The sequence below is a fragment of the Leucopleurus acutus genome (assembly GCF_964270905.1).
Source record: "Leucopleurus acutus genome assembly, chromosome: 1".
In the NCBI taxonomy this organism is placed as follows: Eukaryota; Metazoa; Chordata; class Mammalia; order Artiodactyla; family Delphinidae; genus Leucopleurus; species Leucopleurus acutus.
Window position 1 is genome coordinate 146,032,279 of NC_139142.1, and position 19,592 is coordinate 146,051,870.

At 52.4% G+C, this 19,592-nt stretch overlaps 1 protein-coding gene across 2 annotated transcripts in view; it reads left to right on the forward strand.

Moving 5' to 3' along the window:
• Window positions 1–16,664, forward strand: part of TBC1D2B (TBC1 domain family member 2B) — a gene marked incomplete at its 5' end in the record, with an annotated part of 81,328 nt that extends 64,664 nt beyond the window's left edge. The window contains 4 exons of one of the 2 annotated variants that reach the window (XM_082851967.1): window positions 1,760–1,877; window positions 9,579–9,764; window positions 11,427–11,548; window positions 15,561–16,664. In XM_082851967.1, coding sequence (XP_082708093.1) covers window positions 1,760–1,877; window positions 9,579–9,764; window positions 11,427–11,548; window positions 15,561–15,756 — 622 coding nt within the window. In that variant the 3' untranslated portion in view covers window positions 15,757–16,664. Of the gene's footprint in view, window positions 1–1,759; window positions 1,878–5,749; window positions 5,990–9,578; window positions 9,765–11,426; window positions 11,549–15,560 lie in introns of those variants that run through there. The other variant, XM_082851968.1, reaches the window with a different exon arrangement.
• Window positions 16,665–19,592: the final 2,928 nt, after the last annotated feature.

A 19,592-nucleotide genomic window follows, 5' to 3' on the forward strand; every position in this document is an offset into this window, starting at 1 on the left:
GTAACCAAGCTTGCTAGAAATATGGAGAAAGAATGAAGAAGCTCCGTGTGCCACCTTTAGCAGTTCTCCTTAAGTCAAGTGCATGCGTTGAGTTCTGAATGCTGAAGTTTATTCTGGCAGCTCATGGGCCTTTTTAATCCTCATCTGTGCTGGATACTGACCTCCAGATAAGGGCTATCTGTTTGCATCTGAAATGAGAGTATTGCAGGAAGAAAAGCTTTTAAACTGGAATGTTAGTTGGTTAAGACCTGAAACCAATGGTTTCCAGGAAGTCATGGACAGGGTGCCCTCTCTGGGCCCTGAAAGTAAAAGGGACTGTGGCTGCTCCTCGATGGTCCCCATTTAAAAAAAAAAAAAGCCTGTAAATAAGTTATTGCCTAACAAAGCAGCCTTGTTTTGCTTAAATGCACAGTTCACATTGTATACTCAGTCTAAAAATTCCTGGAAGCTAAAAACCTCCGAAACTTAAGGGATCTTGGCGAGGACTGGAGCATGCCTGTTAGGGGTGCAGTAACACCCCATTTATCTGACACTGTCATGGAATCAGCTGTTCCACACATAAGGAGACTTTCCAGAAAATTAAATCTTTCTCCGTACCATCACCATTAGGACCTCTAAATTTTAACCGTTTTACTGGACTTTTTTTCTCCACATTATTTTGTACATGAGAACAGAACTGTGAACCCAGAACTTCAGCAGAAGAATGCTAGCCTTTCCTCAGTGATTCAGGCCTGTCATCTGGAACCTCAGTTAACTAAAAGTGATGTCGTCAAAGGCTCTGCTCTTTTCAGTCTCTCTACCCTGTCTCCTGGCGTCCGCAGGTGCTGTGCATGTCCTGGTTTTCTCTCCCTGTCCATCTCTACCTGTTGTAACCTTTCTACTCTCCATCCCATTCATGCCTACTCAAGACATCCCCTTCCCAGTTCTTTTTTTTTTTTTTAACCTTTTGAGATTTCATTATAATTTTATCCAAGGAAGGAAGAAAACAAAAACAGATTCTGAGAAGCGACTCTAGGGTCTTCCATAAGTGATGCGCAGAAGCTTCGTGTCGCGAGCAGAGCTTCTTGGATATGTAGAGGGGGCTTTTCTCTTGCCTCTTCCTTTTCAGCCTTCTGCCCTTGAATGCCCGCTCAGAGCCAAACCTGGGGCTACTGGATGAGTAACCTCTCAGTGGTGACCATGTAACTAGCCAGACCCAAGTTTCCATTGTGAGTGACGTAACAGGTGATACATATGGTCCCCTTTCCCACCCCACGTGTGTGCCGTGGATGCAGTTCTTTGAGAAAGCCCCACCGCAGTGATTCATTTGTCTGCAGCCCCGTTTCAAGTAGACTGGTATCAAGAAAGTTGTTTTTAAACCATCATGTGTTCTTTTCCCCTTATATTCACCCCTGGATTTTTTGTGCATAAAAGGATTAGTTGGAACTTCTTGAACAAAAAACTCGAAGAATTAGCTGCATTAGCAAAAATCTTATCGTGAAAACATTTTAAAAAATGAGGCTGGCTGCTCATTGGGAAACAATTTCATCATCTTTAAACAAAAACCAAATGAAGGAATGTGGTTGTAGCTTTGCTTCTCAAACTAGGAAATGCCACCCTCGCCAAGGAACACTCGTTTAGTGTTCTTTCTTGGAGAACTAGAAGTTGCTGTGGCCGTGAGAGAGTGCAGCATACTGCAGAGGCCTCTGTGAAGACGGGCCGTGCTGCCCGGGTCTGGGCTAGGAGGCTGGCGCTCACCTTGTTCTCCGTTTGCTTGTAGATTGGTGGCAGTGGCCCTCCTATACTTGGAACAAGAAGACGCTTTCTGGTGTCTAGTCACCATAGTGGAAGTTTTCATGCCTCGAGACTATTACACAAAGACTCTTTTAGGATCCCAGGTACTTCTAAAAATATTGTGCTTCAAGTCAAAAACCTGTAGAATTAGAGCTGAAATGTGGCCTGAATTAAGCCTTGGTGGGGGAGGCTCCATGTGTGTGGACCCCTGAACAAGGTGCACACCGAGGCTGGAGCCCTGGAGACTGGGCTGGGCTGCTTGTGAGCAAGTGCCAGGTCAGGCTCACTTAGTGCCCTGGAAGCCAGCAGAGTGATTGCTACATCCAGAGAGAAACAGACCAGGCCTGCAGACCTGCTCTGTGGTCACTGCTCAGCACTGTCTACCCCGGGCTCGGCCTGCCTGGCCAGCTAAGTCACGATCCAGGGGTGCCTGGGGAGCTTGGTGTGTTAGCTTGGGTTCTCCAAGAAGTGGAGACCAAGGCAGAAGCAGATGTGCCAGAGATTCTGAGGAAAAAGACCTGTGAAGGATCTAGGGGAGGGACTGGGAAGGCCCCGTGAACCCCCAGACCAGGGGAAGGAAGGAGGTTTGGGTAGGTGGGAAAAATCCCAGCCCACTGTGAGGTTCTGAGAAAGTTTCGGCCAGCCCTGTGTGACGTCCTCAAGCCAACGTCACCTGTTAAAGGTGCACACATCTCAGTGGGAACGGGCTGCATTAGCGCCCTCCCTGCTCACTCACTGGCTGGAAGCAGCGGGGGCGACATGGCTTCTGTAAACAAATGTGGTGATGGATCCAGAGGGGCAGCGCTGGGGCTGTCAGTACCGCCCACAGCAGGAGATCTGAACAAGCACAGTTCATGCCCACCACGCCTGGAGTCTGAAGCCAGGGGGCGGGTAGGATGATGTGGGCTGGGAGAGTCCAGGGGTTCTGTCTCCACTTGGGACAGTCCCGACCCTGGACCAGACCCTTGGCCGTTGCAGCCCAGGGCATCTCTTCCCTCTGCTGGGCTGGGGGTGCTGCCGTGACTGGCTTCTGTAATGGCCTTTCCCTGCTTCCCCACTGGCAGCCCTCCTCCAGTGTCTGACATTTGGTCCAGTCCTGCCCAAGAGCCTTTTTTTCTCTTGACCGCAGCTGTGCCCGTGTCTGTGCTCGTTGCATCCTCTTCTCCAGGTTCGTGCCAGTGCTTGGCCTGCCTGCTCACAGCCACTCCTTGCCCTCACTGCTCTACTCCTGTCCTGACAGCTGGCCCGCAGGCTGTCTCCCAGCTCCTGTGTCGGCCAGCGGAGGAGGGCGCGGCAGCTGAAGGCAGTTTTCTCCCTCTCCGTCCTGGGTACTGCCTCTTCCGGTGACTGTCTCCTCCGTGGTGCCAGCTCCTGTCTGGCGGGTTCTTCATGCCAGCGGGGACCTCCCTGCTCCAGCCTGGGGGTGGCTTCCTGCCCTGGCCTCTGGACTGCCTCACTATCAACTGTTTGGTTTCTCAGCTTTTCCGTCACCAGTGTGACTGTTGCCCTGGGTAAATCCCTGTTATAAATGTTTAGCGTGGCTTCTGTTTGCCTAGTTGAGCCCTGAATTTTACTTTCTATTTGCATTTCTGCCTCTGGAGGGATCCTCATTACTGCCCTCTGTTACCACCTGTACTGCCCCCTCACCCGCTAGTTCCCCAGGCCAGGAACTCGAGTCAGCCTGCACCACTCCTTCCTCTCTCTCTGTGTCCCTGGAGTTGCTGTTTCTGATCACTGCCACCGCCTGGCGGCTCTCAGATCGGTTCTCTCATTCGCTCCTCACTGTTAGGTCACCATCCTCTCTCCTGCATCACTGCAGTTGCCTCATCTCCCCTCTTCCTGCCTTCACTCACCCAGCCCTTCTGTCCGCCTCACTCACAGATTCAGCCACATCCTCACCACCCCCCGCGCCCACCCCCCGCCTTCCGGGCAGAGCCCAGCCTCCTTCCACACCCTGACCTGCCCGTTTGCTGGGCTGCTGGGAGCGCAGCATGCCCTGTGATGGAGCCCTTGTCCTCTGGTGGTACGCCATTCTCTGTGTACTTTTGTACACAGTTCCACTACCTAGATGACATTGCCCCGCTTTCCTCCCTGGAAAGCTGCTGCTCAGCCTGAGCTCATGTGCCCCTTCCTCTGTGATACTTTCCCGCCTTCCCAAAGCTGACTTCAGAGCCTGCTCCCGTTCCCACTGCTCTGGCCCAGGCCTCGGTGACAGTGGTTATCATCCTGGGTCGTCCTGCGTGCTTGCTTGTCTTCCAGCTTAAGGGCTGCAGCCCTGTCTTTCATTTTAGTGTCTCTCGCACCCAGAAGTGAGTGTCTGAATTCACGTGAGCTCTTTGCCCAGGGAAAGGGAGCCCCAGCCCGTTGCTAGCAGCCACACAGCTGCACAAAGCCATGTGAGTGGAGGTATGGTTATCCCCATTTTACTTGGGAGAAAACTGAGGGTCAAATCCACTAAGCATCTTGCCTGAGGTGCCACCACGGAGAGCCCAAGCTGGGGTTTGGCCTCAGACATCTGTGGCTCCGGGCCCAAGCTCTCCCCCTGCCCCGCCACTGCCTCTTGGAGTGCTGTGGGAGGACGGCAGGAGGGTGAGCTTTGCCCTTCCTACAGAGCGGGCTTTCCTTTGGGTTCCTGTCCCAGCTACATGGATGTCACCTGATCCCGGAGAAGCCCATCTGGTCTCCCTGTGATCGCTTCACTTTGCTAATTAAACTAGAGATTAGTTTTTGTTAAGATAGTGGGTAAACTAGTAGGACATGAACAGCAGCGGGAAGAGGCAGCTGGCACAGTCAGGTGCGAATAAAGAGGTCAGTAAAGAAAGTTTTATATGTTCATGGACACCTGGAAGCTAGTAGCTTCAAAATTTCAGGTGGGGGCTTCCCTGGTGGCGCAGTGGTTGAGTCCACCTGCCAATGCAGGGGACACGGGTTCGTGCCCCGGTCCGGGAGGATCCCACGTGCCGCGGGGCGGCTGGGCCCATGAGCCACGGCCGCTGAGCCTGCGTGTCCGGAGCCTGTGCTCCACAACGGGAGAGGCCACAACAGTGAGAGGCCCGCGTACCGCAAAAAAAAAAAAAAAAAAATTTCAGATGACTCAGTGTTTCTGAATGAGAAAAATGAAGCACTGATCTTTCTTAGTCCCACTGAGGTGTGGTTGAGCACATCAGTGCTCGGTGTGCTCAGTGTGCTTGGGCTCGGGGTTACATGGCCGGGTTGGAAGACAGGCCCTGTCCTGGAGCTGTGGAGCTTGGCCACATCACTTAACAGCTCTGTGCCTCAGTTTCCCTGTCTGTAAGATGAGTGTCATATTCTCCTCTTATAGAGTGTCTGAGGTTGAATTCAGATGATGCATTAAAAGGGTTTAATATGATTAGAACACTGTAAAAACTCAATAAAATTATTATTAATAGTGTTATTACAGGCAGAAGGGGAAGACCTATTTTAAGTATGTGAATTTAAGATAAAATTTGCCTCACATTGTCACATCAACATAAATGTAAACTCTAAAGAGACATTTTCCCCGACTTTAAGTGGGCACAGGCTTAGCTGCTCCGTGGCATGTGGGATCTTCCCGGACCAGGGATCGACCCCGTGTCCCCTGCATTGGCAGGTGGATTCTTTTTTTTTTGCGGTACGCAGGCCTCTCACTGTTGTGGCCTCTGCCGTTGCGGAGCACAGGCTCCGGACGCGCAGGCTCAGCGGCCATGGCTCACGGACCTAGCTGCTCCGTGGCATGTGGGATCTTCCCGGACCGGGGCACGAACCCATGTCCCCTGCATCGGCAGGTGGACTCTCAACCACTGCGCCACCAGGGAAGTCCCTCCCCCTGACTTTAAAAGTAATAGATGCTGTCTGAAGTTAGGTAATACAGAAATATATATTAAGAAAATGAAAAATCACCTGTTATCCTACCAGCTTGAGAATCACAGTTAGCATTTTGATAGATTTACTTTTTACTTTTTCCCAATACATTTAGGTATCCAAATTGAGAGACTGATTATCCTGGCTGGTTCACATGACAGCATGAGCATTTTCTCATACAGTTATATAGTTTTTAACCATCATATTTGGTGGCTGTAATATTCCATTGGGTGAATGGACTTGAGGTATTTAACCATTCTCCTATGATGGACATTGCATAAGGCCACTCTTAAAATGCGGATGGCTTTGTGTGTGCAGTCAGCCCCCAGCGCTGTACTTTGCGAATCGCTGTCAGCTGCCTTCTGCCAGAGCCCAGTGCCTGAGCCCCTTAACGCTGCGCTGCAGTCCAGATGCTCAGCAGCTTCTCCGTCAGTTCAGTGCACATTGTGCACCAGGACCTCGCTAGGCGCTGAGGACACAGAGATGAATACAGTCATTCCACGTCCTCTTGAGCTGAGAGGGGCTGAACAGAGGCCCGAGCAAGTGTCCCTGGCAGCCTGCCCCACGCCAGCCATCTGCCAAGCACCCGGCAGCCTCGAGAACAAGACACCATCTGCCACCTACCTGGGAGGAGAGGTGTGTGCCTCGTTCTTCTCCCATTTCAAGGCCAGCTGACTGGTCCTTTCCTCTCAGGCACTTTCAGCCCAGTCCCTCTGGGCAGAGTGCATCACATCGCCATCTCTTGGTCCAATGGTCAGCTGTCTGTGTCCCTTGCCCGTTTATAACCCCTTAAAAGTAGCACCTTGTCCTGTTGTCTCTTGTCCCCAGCCCTGGCCAGTGCTAAGCATGAAGTGTGTGCAAATATGTAGTCGTTGTTTAAATGTTGAGGGATGGAATAGCACCAGCAGAAAAGAAGACCCATCACTAGTGAGTGATGCTGACCCTGCCCAGTGGGAGGAGCTGGGCCTCCAGGGAAGCTGACCGAAGAAGACGTCCAGGAGTGGCCTGTCAGAGTGGCTACCGCACATGCATGCGTGGGATGCTTTTACGACTTGCCTTTCAGCTGTTGGTCCACCTATCAGAATTTTACAGAGGTGGGAAGTGGCTGTGGGTGAGAAGGTGAGAGGCTGATACTTTTTGCACACTATGGGATGGTTTTATAACTTAAAAAAAATACATTTATTATTTTTGGCTGCACTGGGTCTTCGTTGCTGCACGCGGGCTTTCTCTAGTTTTGGCGAGTGGGGGCTACTCTTCATTGCAGTGCGCGGGCTTCTCATTGCGGTGGCTTCTCTTGTTGCAGAGCACAGGCTCTAGGCACGCGGGCTCAGTAGCTGTGGCTCACAGGGCTCTAGAGCGCAGGCTCAGTAGTTGTGGTGCACGGGCTTAGTTGCTCCGCGGCATGTGGGATCTTCCTGGACCAAGGATCGAACCCGTGTCCCCTGCATTGGCAGGTGGATTCTTAATTACTGCGCCACCAGGGAAGTCCTATAACTTCTTATATACTTTTGTTTTTTAAGTCTTCCAAGAAAACTTAATTATATTTCATTTCAGCAAATTTAGATCTTCAAAATTCTGTCTCTTCTAGTCAGAAAGCAAACTGGACAAAAATGTATGTTTCCAACCATGATTCCTGTATTTTATCCTCTGTGCACCCTAGGGTGACTTCACAATTTTTTGGAATCATTTCTGTAAAAAATAATGTTTTTTAGTTTTTTAAGTTACTTTTAAAACTTTAAATTTCAACCAATGATACCTACTTGAACCTATGTAACATTCTTTTTCTAAAAACAATTTTTGACTATAATGGCTTCTATATTTTTTTTAAAAAGCAGACCTTCCCAAAAGGATAAACAATTGAGATTTTCAGAGTTTTGGATTGTCCTAAAAAAAGGACATTTTAAAATGTCATTTTAACATTTATCTAGATTGTTTTTAGTTATTTTAGTATCTCAGTAATCGCAAGAATTATCACATCTTCTATCTTATCTTGACTGATATGCAGGTGAAAGTTTGGCAGGTTTTTCTGGGATCCATTCCTAGGAATAAGCTTGCTGTAGGGTGAGGCTTCCTGTTTCCTGGGTGTTGCCGGATTGCTCTCCTAAATGGTTGTACCGGTTCACACTCCCCTCACAGTGTACCATTCAGGGAACGCTAAGGAGGTGATACACTTCCCGTGCAGCTGGCTCTTCCTCACTGCGCTCTCGTTCCTGGACGGCCTGGCTTTGGCCCATTGTGCATCTGTGGCTTGCTTTCCTCTGCTGGTCTCTTTCTCACAGTTTCACCACTCACCTAAGGTGACGTCACTCCACCCAGGCCCTGGAGCCTCAGCCTCGGGTCCCTGGTGGGCTGCAGTTATCCTGCTGCAGATGCCCCTCGGGCACCAGCGTGTCCCAGTCTCCCCCAGCCCAGCCCTCATTCCTGTGATCCGGCCTCAGGGAACCACGCTCTGCCCTCTCCGTGCCCCTGTGGGAAGCCTGTGTATTCTGAGCACCCCTCTTCCTGACCTCTGACAGCAGAGGGGTCCGTAGGTTCATACAGACTTTACCTCTACACAGTTCTAATCCAGGCGCCCCTCTCCTCCCACCACCTTTCCTTGGTTCAGATTTTCATCACCTCTGCCCCAGGTGTGGTGGGGCCTCCATGGGGCCTTGCTTCCCCTTCAGCTTGGCCCCCTGTTTCAGGTGGAGAGATGGATCTAAAGGACAAATCCAACCACATCACTCTCCTGCTTAAAGCCTCTTAACGCTTCTCCTTCATGGCCTGCTGCGTTTTTCAAACATGAGTAATCGGGATTGGCACTAGCTTTTTTTGTTTTTTTCATCAAATTAAGTTGAATAGAGTAGAACTGTCCTACTTTGTGAGGTTAAGTATTGTTTGTGAGTTTGTTTCTCTTCTGTGCACACAGACTAGGTGATGGCTGATGTATATTTTCTTGTGGGTCACAGACAAAGGCTGGAAAAGCCCCTGGCCTGTAGGTGAGGTCTGCCCCTCAGGGACCTGGTGCTTCTGCCGGGCTGAGCTGCGTCCTTCTCACCCCTGCTGCCCAGAATCCTGTGCTCCCACTGCAGGGCTGTTCTCCTCCAGGCTTGGCTGGGACCCGTCCGGGGCTCTGTAATGCTCTGTAAACACATCTTTACCAAGCCCTGGTGGCCACAGCTATCGTAACAGTCCATACATCTGGCTTCCCCACTTGTCTTTTAGCTCCTAGAGGTCAGGGCTGAACCTGATTCAACTCTCTGCCCAGCACTGGCCCCTGCTTGACACAGAGCATGGAGGGGTAACAGCCACCTATTTTGATATGTGTTTACCTAAGTCTCATGTAATCTTCACAGTAGCCCTGGGAGAGAGAGATCATTAACTTTTCCAGATGAGGCACAGAGCCGTCTAGAACATGATCTGCCCAAGGCCACCCAGCTAGAAAGTGGTAGAGCCGAGAGCCAGACTCAGGTCCAGCTGACTCTGGAGTCCTTGCTCCCTCACTGCCCCACACAGCCCAGTAAATATTTGGTGAATGGATCTGGTGATATCACACTTCCTCTTTGGCCCGGGACTCGGGTATATGGCCCTTTGCAGCAGCACCCTCTGTATTTCCACGTGGATTAGCAAGACCGGCTACACCACCGGCTCTGCAGCAGCCCATTTTCATGGGGCATTTTGAGTACAGGAGTGGCTTTCAGGCCACAGAACCCACCCCCATACCCTGTGGAAAGGATGACAGTCAGGGGGCACTTGGTGAGCACCTGCAGTGTGCAAGGCAGCTGCTTCTCGGGCTCACCCCAGAGTGGGTGCAGAGCAGTCCACTCTGGGGTGAGCCCGCCACGCATTTGGAACAGCTGTGCTGCTGTGTGTTGTGATGGGCCTGCAGCTCCTCCGGGGCCCCGGATGGCCTGCTCAGTGCAGTGGCAGCCCCCGTACACTTCTCCCCTTTGCTCCCTCTCCAGGTGGACCAGCGGGTGTTCAGAGACCTCATGAGCGAGAAGCTGCCTCGACTGCATGCCCACTTTGAACAGTACAAAGTGGACTACACCCTCATCACGTTCAACTGGTTTCTGGTGGTGTTTGTGGATAGCGTCGTTAGTGACATCCTCTTTAAAATATGGGACTCTTTCCTTTACGAGGGACCAAAGGTGGGTCTGCTTGCTGCATGACTCCGTGGGCAGCGGCAGTGGCAGCAGAGTGGCCGGCTTAGCTGGGACGCAGGAAGGGTGCCGAGGGGCAGAGTGATCCCAGCACCAGGTGCTGCTGGAGGTTGGTCTGGGGTCGCAGGAAACTGCAGTCATTTGCTCGTTTATCAGAAACATTGAGTCTCTGCCAAACCCTGTGCCAGGCATGGGGGCTTTGATGGTTTGCAGTCTGAGCCTCAACTTCTGTCAAACAGATGGCGGTATTATCCCCACTGTATGGATGAGGACGTAGAGGCCCAGAGTAAACAGAGGATCAGGGGCAGACTCGGGGGGACAACTTCAGAGCCCCGCTGCCCACAAGCCTCCCACCCAATCTGTCTTATGTTTTAGAAAAATCAGTTTGTGAGTAACACATGATAAACTCAAATCATATAACTAAGGGCGTGCAGTAGAAAAGAGATCCCCAGTCTCCTAGCCGTTCTTCTCAATGTACTGTATCTTTTTTTCAAGGCATTTTATGTATATCTAAAATGTGTTTTTTTAATTTATTATTTATTGGCGATAGTTTCATATCAGGGCATATAGATCTGGCTCTTTTTTTTTTTTTTTAAACTCTGCATAGTATGTCCTTCTACAGATGAACCAGAAATTTCCATAGCAGTCCCCTGATGCTGGACACTCGCACTGTTTGCAGTCTTTTGCCACTTCAGACTGTGCTGCCATGACTCTTTATAATTGTCTTTCTATAGGTGCAAGTGCACCTATAGGTTTAGTCCTAGAAGTGGAAGTGCTAGGTCCAGGGTAAATCCAGAATCAAAGGACCCTGTAGTTTTCATCGAGAATGCCAAATTGCCCTGCGGAAGGGCCTTACCAATCTCTACTCCCACCGGCAAAGTTTGAGTGTGTATATTACCTCACACTCTGTCCAGTACAGTACATTATCAACTTTTTAATCTAGTCTGTCATTATTGAAAAGAATTCTCAACCAGGGCTTAAACAGTGTTCCCTATTGGGCCACAGGTAGGGATGTTAAGAGAAAGATAATCTATTTAAACTCTGTAAATATTGTTTTCTAAATAAGAAAAAGTTCAGGTTGGTGCAAGCCAGCCCGTGCCCTTACATGTGGGCGAAGCAGTTTGTTCCAAAGCTGCTTGAACTTGCAGGACCACCAGGAGTCCATTCCCTCTGGCCTCAACACAGTGACCCAGAAACAAATCAGTAGAAAAAAAAAGAAAAAAAAATTATTTTCTTTCACCATATTCAGAAGTCAGAAATTCAGACCCTAGTTTCAGTAGGTGAGATAAAAACTGCCTCTGGAGGTGGAGCTTTCTAAGAGTTTCAGAATCAGAGGACCTTGGTTTTGATTTAATTTAAAAATTATTTCTAGTTCTATATAGCTTATTGACTAGAAATTGTGAGCTAAACGTGGAAGGATTCCACAAAGATTCTACTCCTTAAGGAAATTTTTGGTTTGGGCTGAAGTGTTGCTGAAATCCACCAAAGAGTTGAAAACTTTTTTCTATTAAGAAAGGCACTGGTGGAAATTGCACCTCAGGTCAAGTGTCTGCCCCAGGGCAGGCCATGCAGGGAGGCCTTCCATCCCTGGAGCCGGTGCCTGGAGCCACGGTGCTTCTCTACTCACAGATTTCCCTGTCCTTTCCACAGGTTATCTTCCGCTTTGCCCTGGCACTTTTTAAATACAAGGAAGAGGAGATCCTGAAATTGCAAGATTCAATGTCCATATTCAAGTATCTGCGTTACTTCACTCGCACTATCCTTGACGCTAGGTGAGTCCTTGGGGGAATCCCCAGACGTCCAGGAGGGCAGGGATCCTGACCTCTGCTTCCTCGAGAACGGACTGGCCCGGCCGTCTCAGACCCAGAGCCTTCCCAGGTGTGCAGTGGTGAGAGAGGGTGCTTCCTCCCAGGGAAAAGGGGGAAAGGAGCGGCCTCCAGAGACTAGGGAGGAACTAAGATGAAAGATGCTTTTATCCTTTATTCAACAAGCATAAATCCCCGCAACCGAAGCACATTGTTTATCTAGTGAGCACTTGCTGGGTATCAACCACACGGCAAGCCCTCCGCCAGGCACTGAGGTTGGTAGATGAGGAACACGCCCTGTCCTTGGAGAACCTGTGGGGAAGTGTTACGGCCTGGTTTGCTCAGAGCTGTGGTGGAGGAAGCCCGGGGATGGGGCAAGTGCCAGAGGAAGGCCGGGTGACCTGGGCCAGGCAGGGGTGGTGGGGAGCGGGCAGCCCAGGCAGAGGGACTCAGGAGCCGTGTGCTCGTAGGGCTGTGGGCGCGCGGCGTGTTTGGGGGAACTGCCGCAGTGGCTCGGCCAGGGTGGGGCTGGCGCGGCAGGGATCGGGGCCGGGCGGGAGCGGAGCTGGGCTGTTAAGGCCCTTGTAGACTCTGCCCAGGACCTTGCGCTTCATCCTGAGTGTTGGGAAGTTACTGCAGGGTTAGACACCAAAAGGGCACGTCAGGTTGGAGCAGGACTGACAGCAGGAGCCCAGGGGGTCCCGGCGAGAGAGGTGGTAGCCTGCAGCGAGGTGCCCCCAGAGACAGAAAAGAGGGGGCAGATTGAAGGGGGTGGAGAAGGAATTTGAACTTCCAAGTCCCCTGGCTTTCTGGCCTGGGCAGCTGAGCGTTCGGGAATCTCTTCACCCCCTCGCTCCCCAGCCACACACTTTTTGCCTGTTCTGAGCCACCCTCGTTGTCCGTGTGTCCCCTGAACTACAGTTGGCAGCGGCTCTGGCCCTGATGACCAAGGCTGGGTTCTCCAGGGGAGTTCTGTGGGCCTGCTGCTGATTGGGCAAGTGAGGGCGCACGTCCCTGCGAACCACGGAGGCAGCGCTAACGTTCGCTGTGCCGAGGTGCTGGGAGCTGCCCGTACTGCACGGGAGTGGATCCCTGCAGCAGACTTGTGGCCTCTTGAAAACCACAGGAGTCCTTTGACTGAGAAACATTTGGAGCTTATTAATGTTTTTCAAACTCTGTTGACTGCCACCCATAATAAGAACATTTTATCTCACAACCTAGGACACACATACTGGAGTGGATGTAACTGAAACAAAAGAAATTTGTTGAAATATTTCCAGTGCTTGCCAAAGATCTGTGCTGTACCCTCTGATATATTTTCTAAATACACTGTTTATTGCATATTTAAAATGCTCGTCATGACTCACTCAATTGATTCCTTGATCCACTGATGGGTGACAACCTACTTGACAGACACCAGTTCCCCCCCCCCCCCATGATATGCTCACCTGACGGGGAGGGAGGGCTTCTCTCCTTGGCTGAGGTAGGGAGAGGTGGTTGGGCAGCGTCCAGGCCTCTGGTCAGCCAGGAGGGGCTGAGGGCTCCGGGGCTGCAGGAGTCTCGTGGCAGGAGAGCATGTGGGGCCGGAGAGGGGGGAAGGAGGACCGTTCCCCTGTGGTTCTCTTGAGTGAGGCCAAGGGACCAGGGAGGTGGACGCTGGGAGAAGGTGCTGGCTGAGGCCACACCTGGCTTCCTCGGATATCACCACGATTGTTAGGATCTTTTACTTGGGAAGTAGATTTTTAAGATGTTTTCAAGCTTATTGCTATATCAACAATAATAGGATATCCAAGAATAATGTTTGCCTGTGAAAGATTGATGCTGAGTCCTGGGGTGAACCTTGAGAGCGTTTGTTAATCTCACATCGGGTCAAGATGACAGGAGGGGCGTTCAGTGAACTTCACTCCAACAGCTAATGCGTGTGGAGGGCATCCTGCTCAGCCCCTAACAGTCTTGTGTGGGTTGTCAGTGCTGCCGGGTGGCAGAGACGCAAGGGGTGGTGGGCCTGGCTGGGTTACGGTCAGCCCTGCGCACTCCTGCAGCGCCACCTGGTGAGTGGCTTTCGTGCAGTTTCCTGTCAGTTTGCCGCAGGAAGTCTGCGTCCACTGGACCCAGAGTTCCCTGTGCGGCGGGATCACCTGTGGGTGTTGTTAGGACTGCAGATGCCCTGGCCCCACCTCTGGACTGGGGCCCCAGTATTTTAATAAGCTCCCCAGACTAGCGGTTCCAAGGAGCGTCGACCTGCAGCGCCCTGATTGGTTCTGCGAGGAGGAGGCAGGCGACTGAGTGAGATGTGGTCAGCGGTGCAGTGCAACAAGATTAGACCCGTCTCTGAATCAGGACCTTCCGGGGCCTCGCACGCGCCAGGCGTTGTCTTCTGAACGTAGCTGACACAGGGCATTTTCTCATCTCTCGACCGCACCTGCCAGGCCCGAGGCAGAGCGGTGTGCGGTCCCCCACGCTGCCCCAGCCTGCGCTGACGGTGGCTGCCTGACGGAGGCAGCGGACAGTATCAATCCAATGCCGTGCTTTCTGTAGCAGGGAAGGGCCTGGACACTTGGATTTCAGGTGTATGGAGCCTGTGACTAATAGCTGTTGAAGAAAAGGGACTGGTCATGCGGGCCTGGTTCCCAGTCCCCAGCCAGCACTTTGTTTCACAGAGACCCACACTGAGTAGGCCTTTCCTGCTCACGAGTTCTAGCACATGCTCTGGGGAGCTCGGCTCTTAAAGCCAGCCCTTCTGACCCTTTACCTCCTTGCAGGAGCATCCTCTGGCTTGGAGTGAAGCATGTCTAAGGTGTGAGTGTTTAAAAATATAAGAGGGAGGGACTTCCTTGGTGGTCCAGTGGCTAAGACTCCGTGTTCCCAGGGCAGGGGGCCCGGGTTTGATCCCCGGTCGGGGAACTAGATCCCGCATGCCACGGCTAAGACCCGGTGCAGCCAAATAAACAAAATAAATAAATAAAATTTGAAAATGTATGTAAGAGGGAGGGATGCTAAGGGCATGTACGCGTCACAGTAAAGCACCCCACGTGGTGGGGCGGCGGCAGGAGCGAACGGTTTGTTTTCTGACAGGCGGGGAGGAAGTCCTGTGACACTGCTGTTTCATCACAGCCTCTCCCGGGTCTGCAAGAGCACCAGGCCTTAGATCCCTGCTGCTGGGGCCGGCAGGAGGGAGGCGGGGGCTTAGTGTGCGAGGAACCGGCTTCTGTGACAACACCAGACGGCTGTGGCTGCCGTGATTAGCGCTGGAAGCCCTTAGCCAGGCCTTGGGCACTTTCTAGTCCTGTTTTTATTAAACCGCTGGCCAGTGGTTAGGGGCAAGGTACCGTGATTTTAAAGTATTTACTGTAGATGGGTGCCTTGACCTGGGGATAGTGCGAAACCCACAAACTGCACGTCTCTCTGTAGACTGCGTCTTGACACGACACCTGTCACACCACTGAGTCTGACAGTTAGCCCCAGGTTTGCTCGGGCATCCATGCATCCATTCACGCCGCGTCAGTCCGTCCAGTGACAGAGCCTTTCCGAGCGCACCCTGCGCCAGGCCTCATGCTGGTTCCGAGGACTCAGAGGCACGTGGCCCCCATCATCGCTGAGCAAGTGCCAGACCCCGTCCTTGTGCTCACGGGCGGCAACTTGAGTAACCCCATGCCCAGGAGGCAGCGCCGCTGTTATCTGAACGTACAGATGAGGAATTGGGGGCTGGAAAGGGGGGTCACTTTTGCTGTTCTGCGTCCCATGGGGAGCGTGTGGTGGAGCTGGCGTCTGGATCCAGGCCGGCATTCGGGGGCTGCCCCTGCAGCCTCTGCGTGAGCGCTGGCCGCCGAGTGACGTATCTACATCGGGCCCTCAACGTGGTGTCCGGGGTCCGTCTCCCCACACCCCCAGGCCTCCAGGCTGGGCTGAAATGAGTGCTGTGTGTGAGCTCTCGCCTCAGCCCCCCCTGATGCTCTGTCTCTGTGCTGTGTCCTGCCAGGAAGCTGATCGGTATCTCCTTTGGGGACCTGAACCCATTCCCCCTGCGCCAGATCCGCAACCGGCGCACCTACCACTTGGAGAAGGTCCGGCTGGAGCTGACGGAGCTGGAGGCCATCCGGGAGGACTTCCTGCGTGACCGGGACACCAGCCCTGACAAGGGCGAGCTGGTCAGCGACGAGGAGGAGGACTCCTGAGTGCCACCCACTCCCAGCCCGTGACGCCGCTCTTCCTGCCTTCACAACCAAAGTGTGCCAAAAGGGTGAACTGCAGAGATGTTTCTGCTCGTTTCAAAGCCAGAATGTAACATCCGTGGTCTCTGGAAGGCTGCTGGGCAGATGTCCAAAGCCAAACTGCACTTTCTCATTTCCGCTCGGGGTGGGGGTCTAATCTGTTTACAGCCGTCTTCATGCCATGGCACGTGGCTGCTCGTATCCCGTCATGCTTTCCGCCTGATCAGTGCCTCGCTAGGCTTATAGCTGGCAATTTTCAAGAGCCTATTTACAGCATCTGTCAGCTTTGTCGGTGACTCTGTGCTTAGAGAACCTTACGTGGGCCATCTCCCCTCGTGGTACCTCCTGTACGTCGTGGGCCGTCGTGGGCCGTGTTTTAAACAGTTGCTGTGGAGGGTGCCCACTGCACTTCACACACTCCTGGGCCAGAGTCTGACTGCTTTGGGTGGCATAAGGTTGGTGTGAATAAAGGAACTTCCTTAGGAAAGCAAGCACATCCTTTTCAGAAACGGCCTATAGAAAGCCCACAGACCTTCTGCTGGTGGCTTCAGGGTGCTGGCCGTGCCCCATTTCTGGGATAGCTTTTGCCCTTCCACGCACAGCCTTTCCAATAGTAACTCCCAACCTGCTGGCTCTCCAGACACCACACGCTCACTGTCCGCATGGCTCCACGAGGCTCTGTGCAAACCTCTTCTTTCCATCTGAGAGTTGACCCTTGGTTCATTCTACCCGTGTGGATGGGATTCCAAGGAAACTGTGGATCGTCATCCTACAAAGCAGGCCCACCCTGGGTTGAGGGGATGGAGGGAGCTTTTCCGGGGGTGCTGTGCAGGGCAACGGTGCAGCTGCAGAGTGAATGCCGTTGGGCAGCTGGGAACAGCCAGTGTGTCTGGCTGGGACGGCAGGAGGCCAGCTGCCGGGGCCTGGGCTGGGAAGCCTTCACTTGAGGTCAAAGCTTTGGCGAGCCCTCCCAGACGCGTCCCCTCCCCACTGCCACTCGGGGGCATCCTAGTTCTAAGCAGCTGGCCTCCCCTGTGGGGTCACCATTGCTCCCAGTGTGTGAGGCTGCCTAGGTAATTCTGGGACTTAGAGCACTACCTTTTTGAAGGCCTGGAAAGAGGCTTTGCGCAAGGAAGGTTATTTTCGCTTAATCACTCTGTGGACCATCCCTGACGTGTAGATATGAGACAGTGTTTCCTGGACAGTATTACTCAAATAGGAAAGAAAATTTTACACGGATTTTTTTTACACTACCTGGAAAAAATTGGAAATAATCCTTAGTTGATACAAAACACAGACTATTGAAGCAGTGTAGTTTGAAGCAGCACTTTTTTCATAAGCTTTTTTTTTTTTTTCTGTCAACCTTCTAGCAGTATCATAGCTAGGATGGCATTTCAGCGTACTAGACGAAGCTCAACTTTTCTGTGGTCAAGCTGGTTAATTTGATCTCTTACTGTGTACAGGGAGCTGGCCTCTGTATGTAGCCAAAAGCCTTCGTCTGTTTTCAGGTGTCAGGAACATACTTCATCATCGTTTTGGTCTTCGGGAGCAGCTGTTTGAGGCCTGCCGTTTTCAGGAAGTTGCCTTGTGAGTTGGGCTGCGGCCTCGCCACTCTGCACAGACCCCCGCAGGACCACTGGGGCTGCTGGAGACCGCCTCCCGGCCCCCACCTCCCACACCTGCTGTCAGCCTAGCGGCCAGCAGCCCAGGAGGTGCAGTAGGAATGGGGTTGGCGCCCCACAGGTCAGCTCCAGCTTCCTTGAGACTTCAGTTTCCAAGCTGATTTCCCCCTGGAACTGCTGTGTCCTGTGGGCTAAAATGCTGCCTTTAGGAATATGCTTGTTTTGTCTGTTCTGCCTTGAAAAGACTCATCTTAAAAGCACCTGAATTGGGCCCAGGGACCAGCTGTGTGCGGCCGGTGTCAGCCGTGCCCTGAGCGGTGGTGGCGTGTTAGTATTTCCAGGCTGTTAGCATCGGTGGTCAGGCAGTGGGCATGGGAGAGCAGAGAGAGAGATCGTGGAGGAAGTGGACCAGGAACCCTTGCTAGGAGGTTCTCCTCTCTGGAATAAAGCGCTAGGTGTCTAGAGGGAGGGAGAGGGAATGCTTGGCCCAATTCCAGACTGGGGACGGGATGGAGCTGATTCCTTCCTCCAGAATTGTAGGGTTTGGTCCCACTATTTTGAGCCAATGCTTCCCCTCTCCTTGTGCTGTTGAGGAAAAGAGCTGCTCTGTACCCTCCAGTGCCTCCCCTGCTGGTCCCATGGGGAGGGCCCTTCTGACAGGTGCTAGCCTAGGGTGGGGCAGCCTCCAGCCTGCTTCCCAGGCACACACACCATGGCCAAGGGGAGCCGTGCTCATCACACCAGGTGGGAACTGCCAGCTTTCACGTTGGTGAGTTGTTTTGTGTGGGTTGAACATTTGTTAATACTTTTGTATATTTTCACTACAGTTTATATTTTTATAGGCTATTTTTATCAAGGTTTTCTAGATTATGTACATCTATTTTATATAACAAGTTCTTCTGCGTGCACGACTCCTTTGTGCGTATTTATGTAAACCTGAGCGTCCGGAATCGCTCCGCACCTCTGTGCCATCTCTGACCTCTAGCCTTGACCATCACTGACTTCTCCTTATGTATGCATGGGCCCACTTCTTACCCCAGGTAGCCTCGGGGCTACTTGCAGTCATGCCGACAGCTATCCGACAGCAGCCAAGACTGCTGAGTGCTGGGAACAGTTCTGGTTTCTACATTATATTGATGATATAGGAAGTACTCTAGGCAAATAGCCAGTCCTTTTTTTTTTTTTTTTAAACTAAATGTATTTGCACAAATCCCTCCTCCTCACTTTGCACGGTGTTGCCTTTCTGCCTGTGTTCTGGGCAGCTGGGCATGCCTGGGGTCATCCTCGCAGGCAGGAGGCGGGATGCCAGCAGTGGAGGACTCGGGGCATTGCCAAGTGGCTCTTTCCTTTTATGTCACAGCAGCTTCTGTGCTTATCTTCAAGTTAAATTTTGGAATTGTCATACTAAAAGGCAAAATAAACAACTAATTTGTATAACCTTCTGGTTTGAAATGCAGTTACAGTCACTTGTGATGGGACTCAGCCCCAAGGGCTCGAAGGTGCCTCAGGGCTTATGGGGGGGTGCAGGGGGCGGCTCTTCACCTTCCAGCTGGGTGTTTCTGCATCCCTGTCTTTGGTTTGCTCTGGGCAGGTGGGACAGAATGCCTGGGAGGCCCTTGAAGCCATGGCCAAGCTGCAGGTGAGGGCTGGAGGCACTGGGTTTGGCCGGGAGCCAGGAGCCAGGAGCTGGAGTTCCCTGTGTCCGGAGCAACCCCCAGCCACAGGGTGGCAAGCACCCCTCCTTCCACCAGCTGTGACGTGCCCTGCCTGAGTCATGGGTTGTTTGCCTCCTGCCTAGGCTGACAGCTCAGTCCCAGCTGCCACCTGGGACACCACTCCCCGCACACCCCATCATCGGAAAAACACGAGAATGATTAAGACCCAATGTCTTTCTACAGTGTGATGGTGGTGGGGGAGGGGGGGGAGCTCCAGTGAGGATTCCCAGGCAGAGCAGGCTGTTGAGTCTGTATCCTCCTGGGACACGGATTCAGTGAGGCTGGGGGTTCCTGAGGTCACAGCACACAGCAGTGGCACAGCTGTGACTGGGACCTGAGTGCTAGCCCCCGCTCAGTGTGTGGGCCAGGGGCCCACAAGTAGAGGCCCTGCTCCCTGTCCCTTGTAAGGGGTTGCTCTTGTGACAGTGCAAATCCCTAGGAAGACATTACTCACGCCATGGGT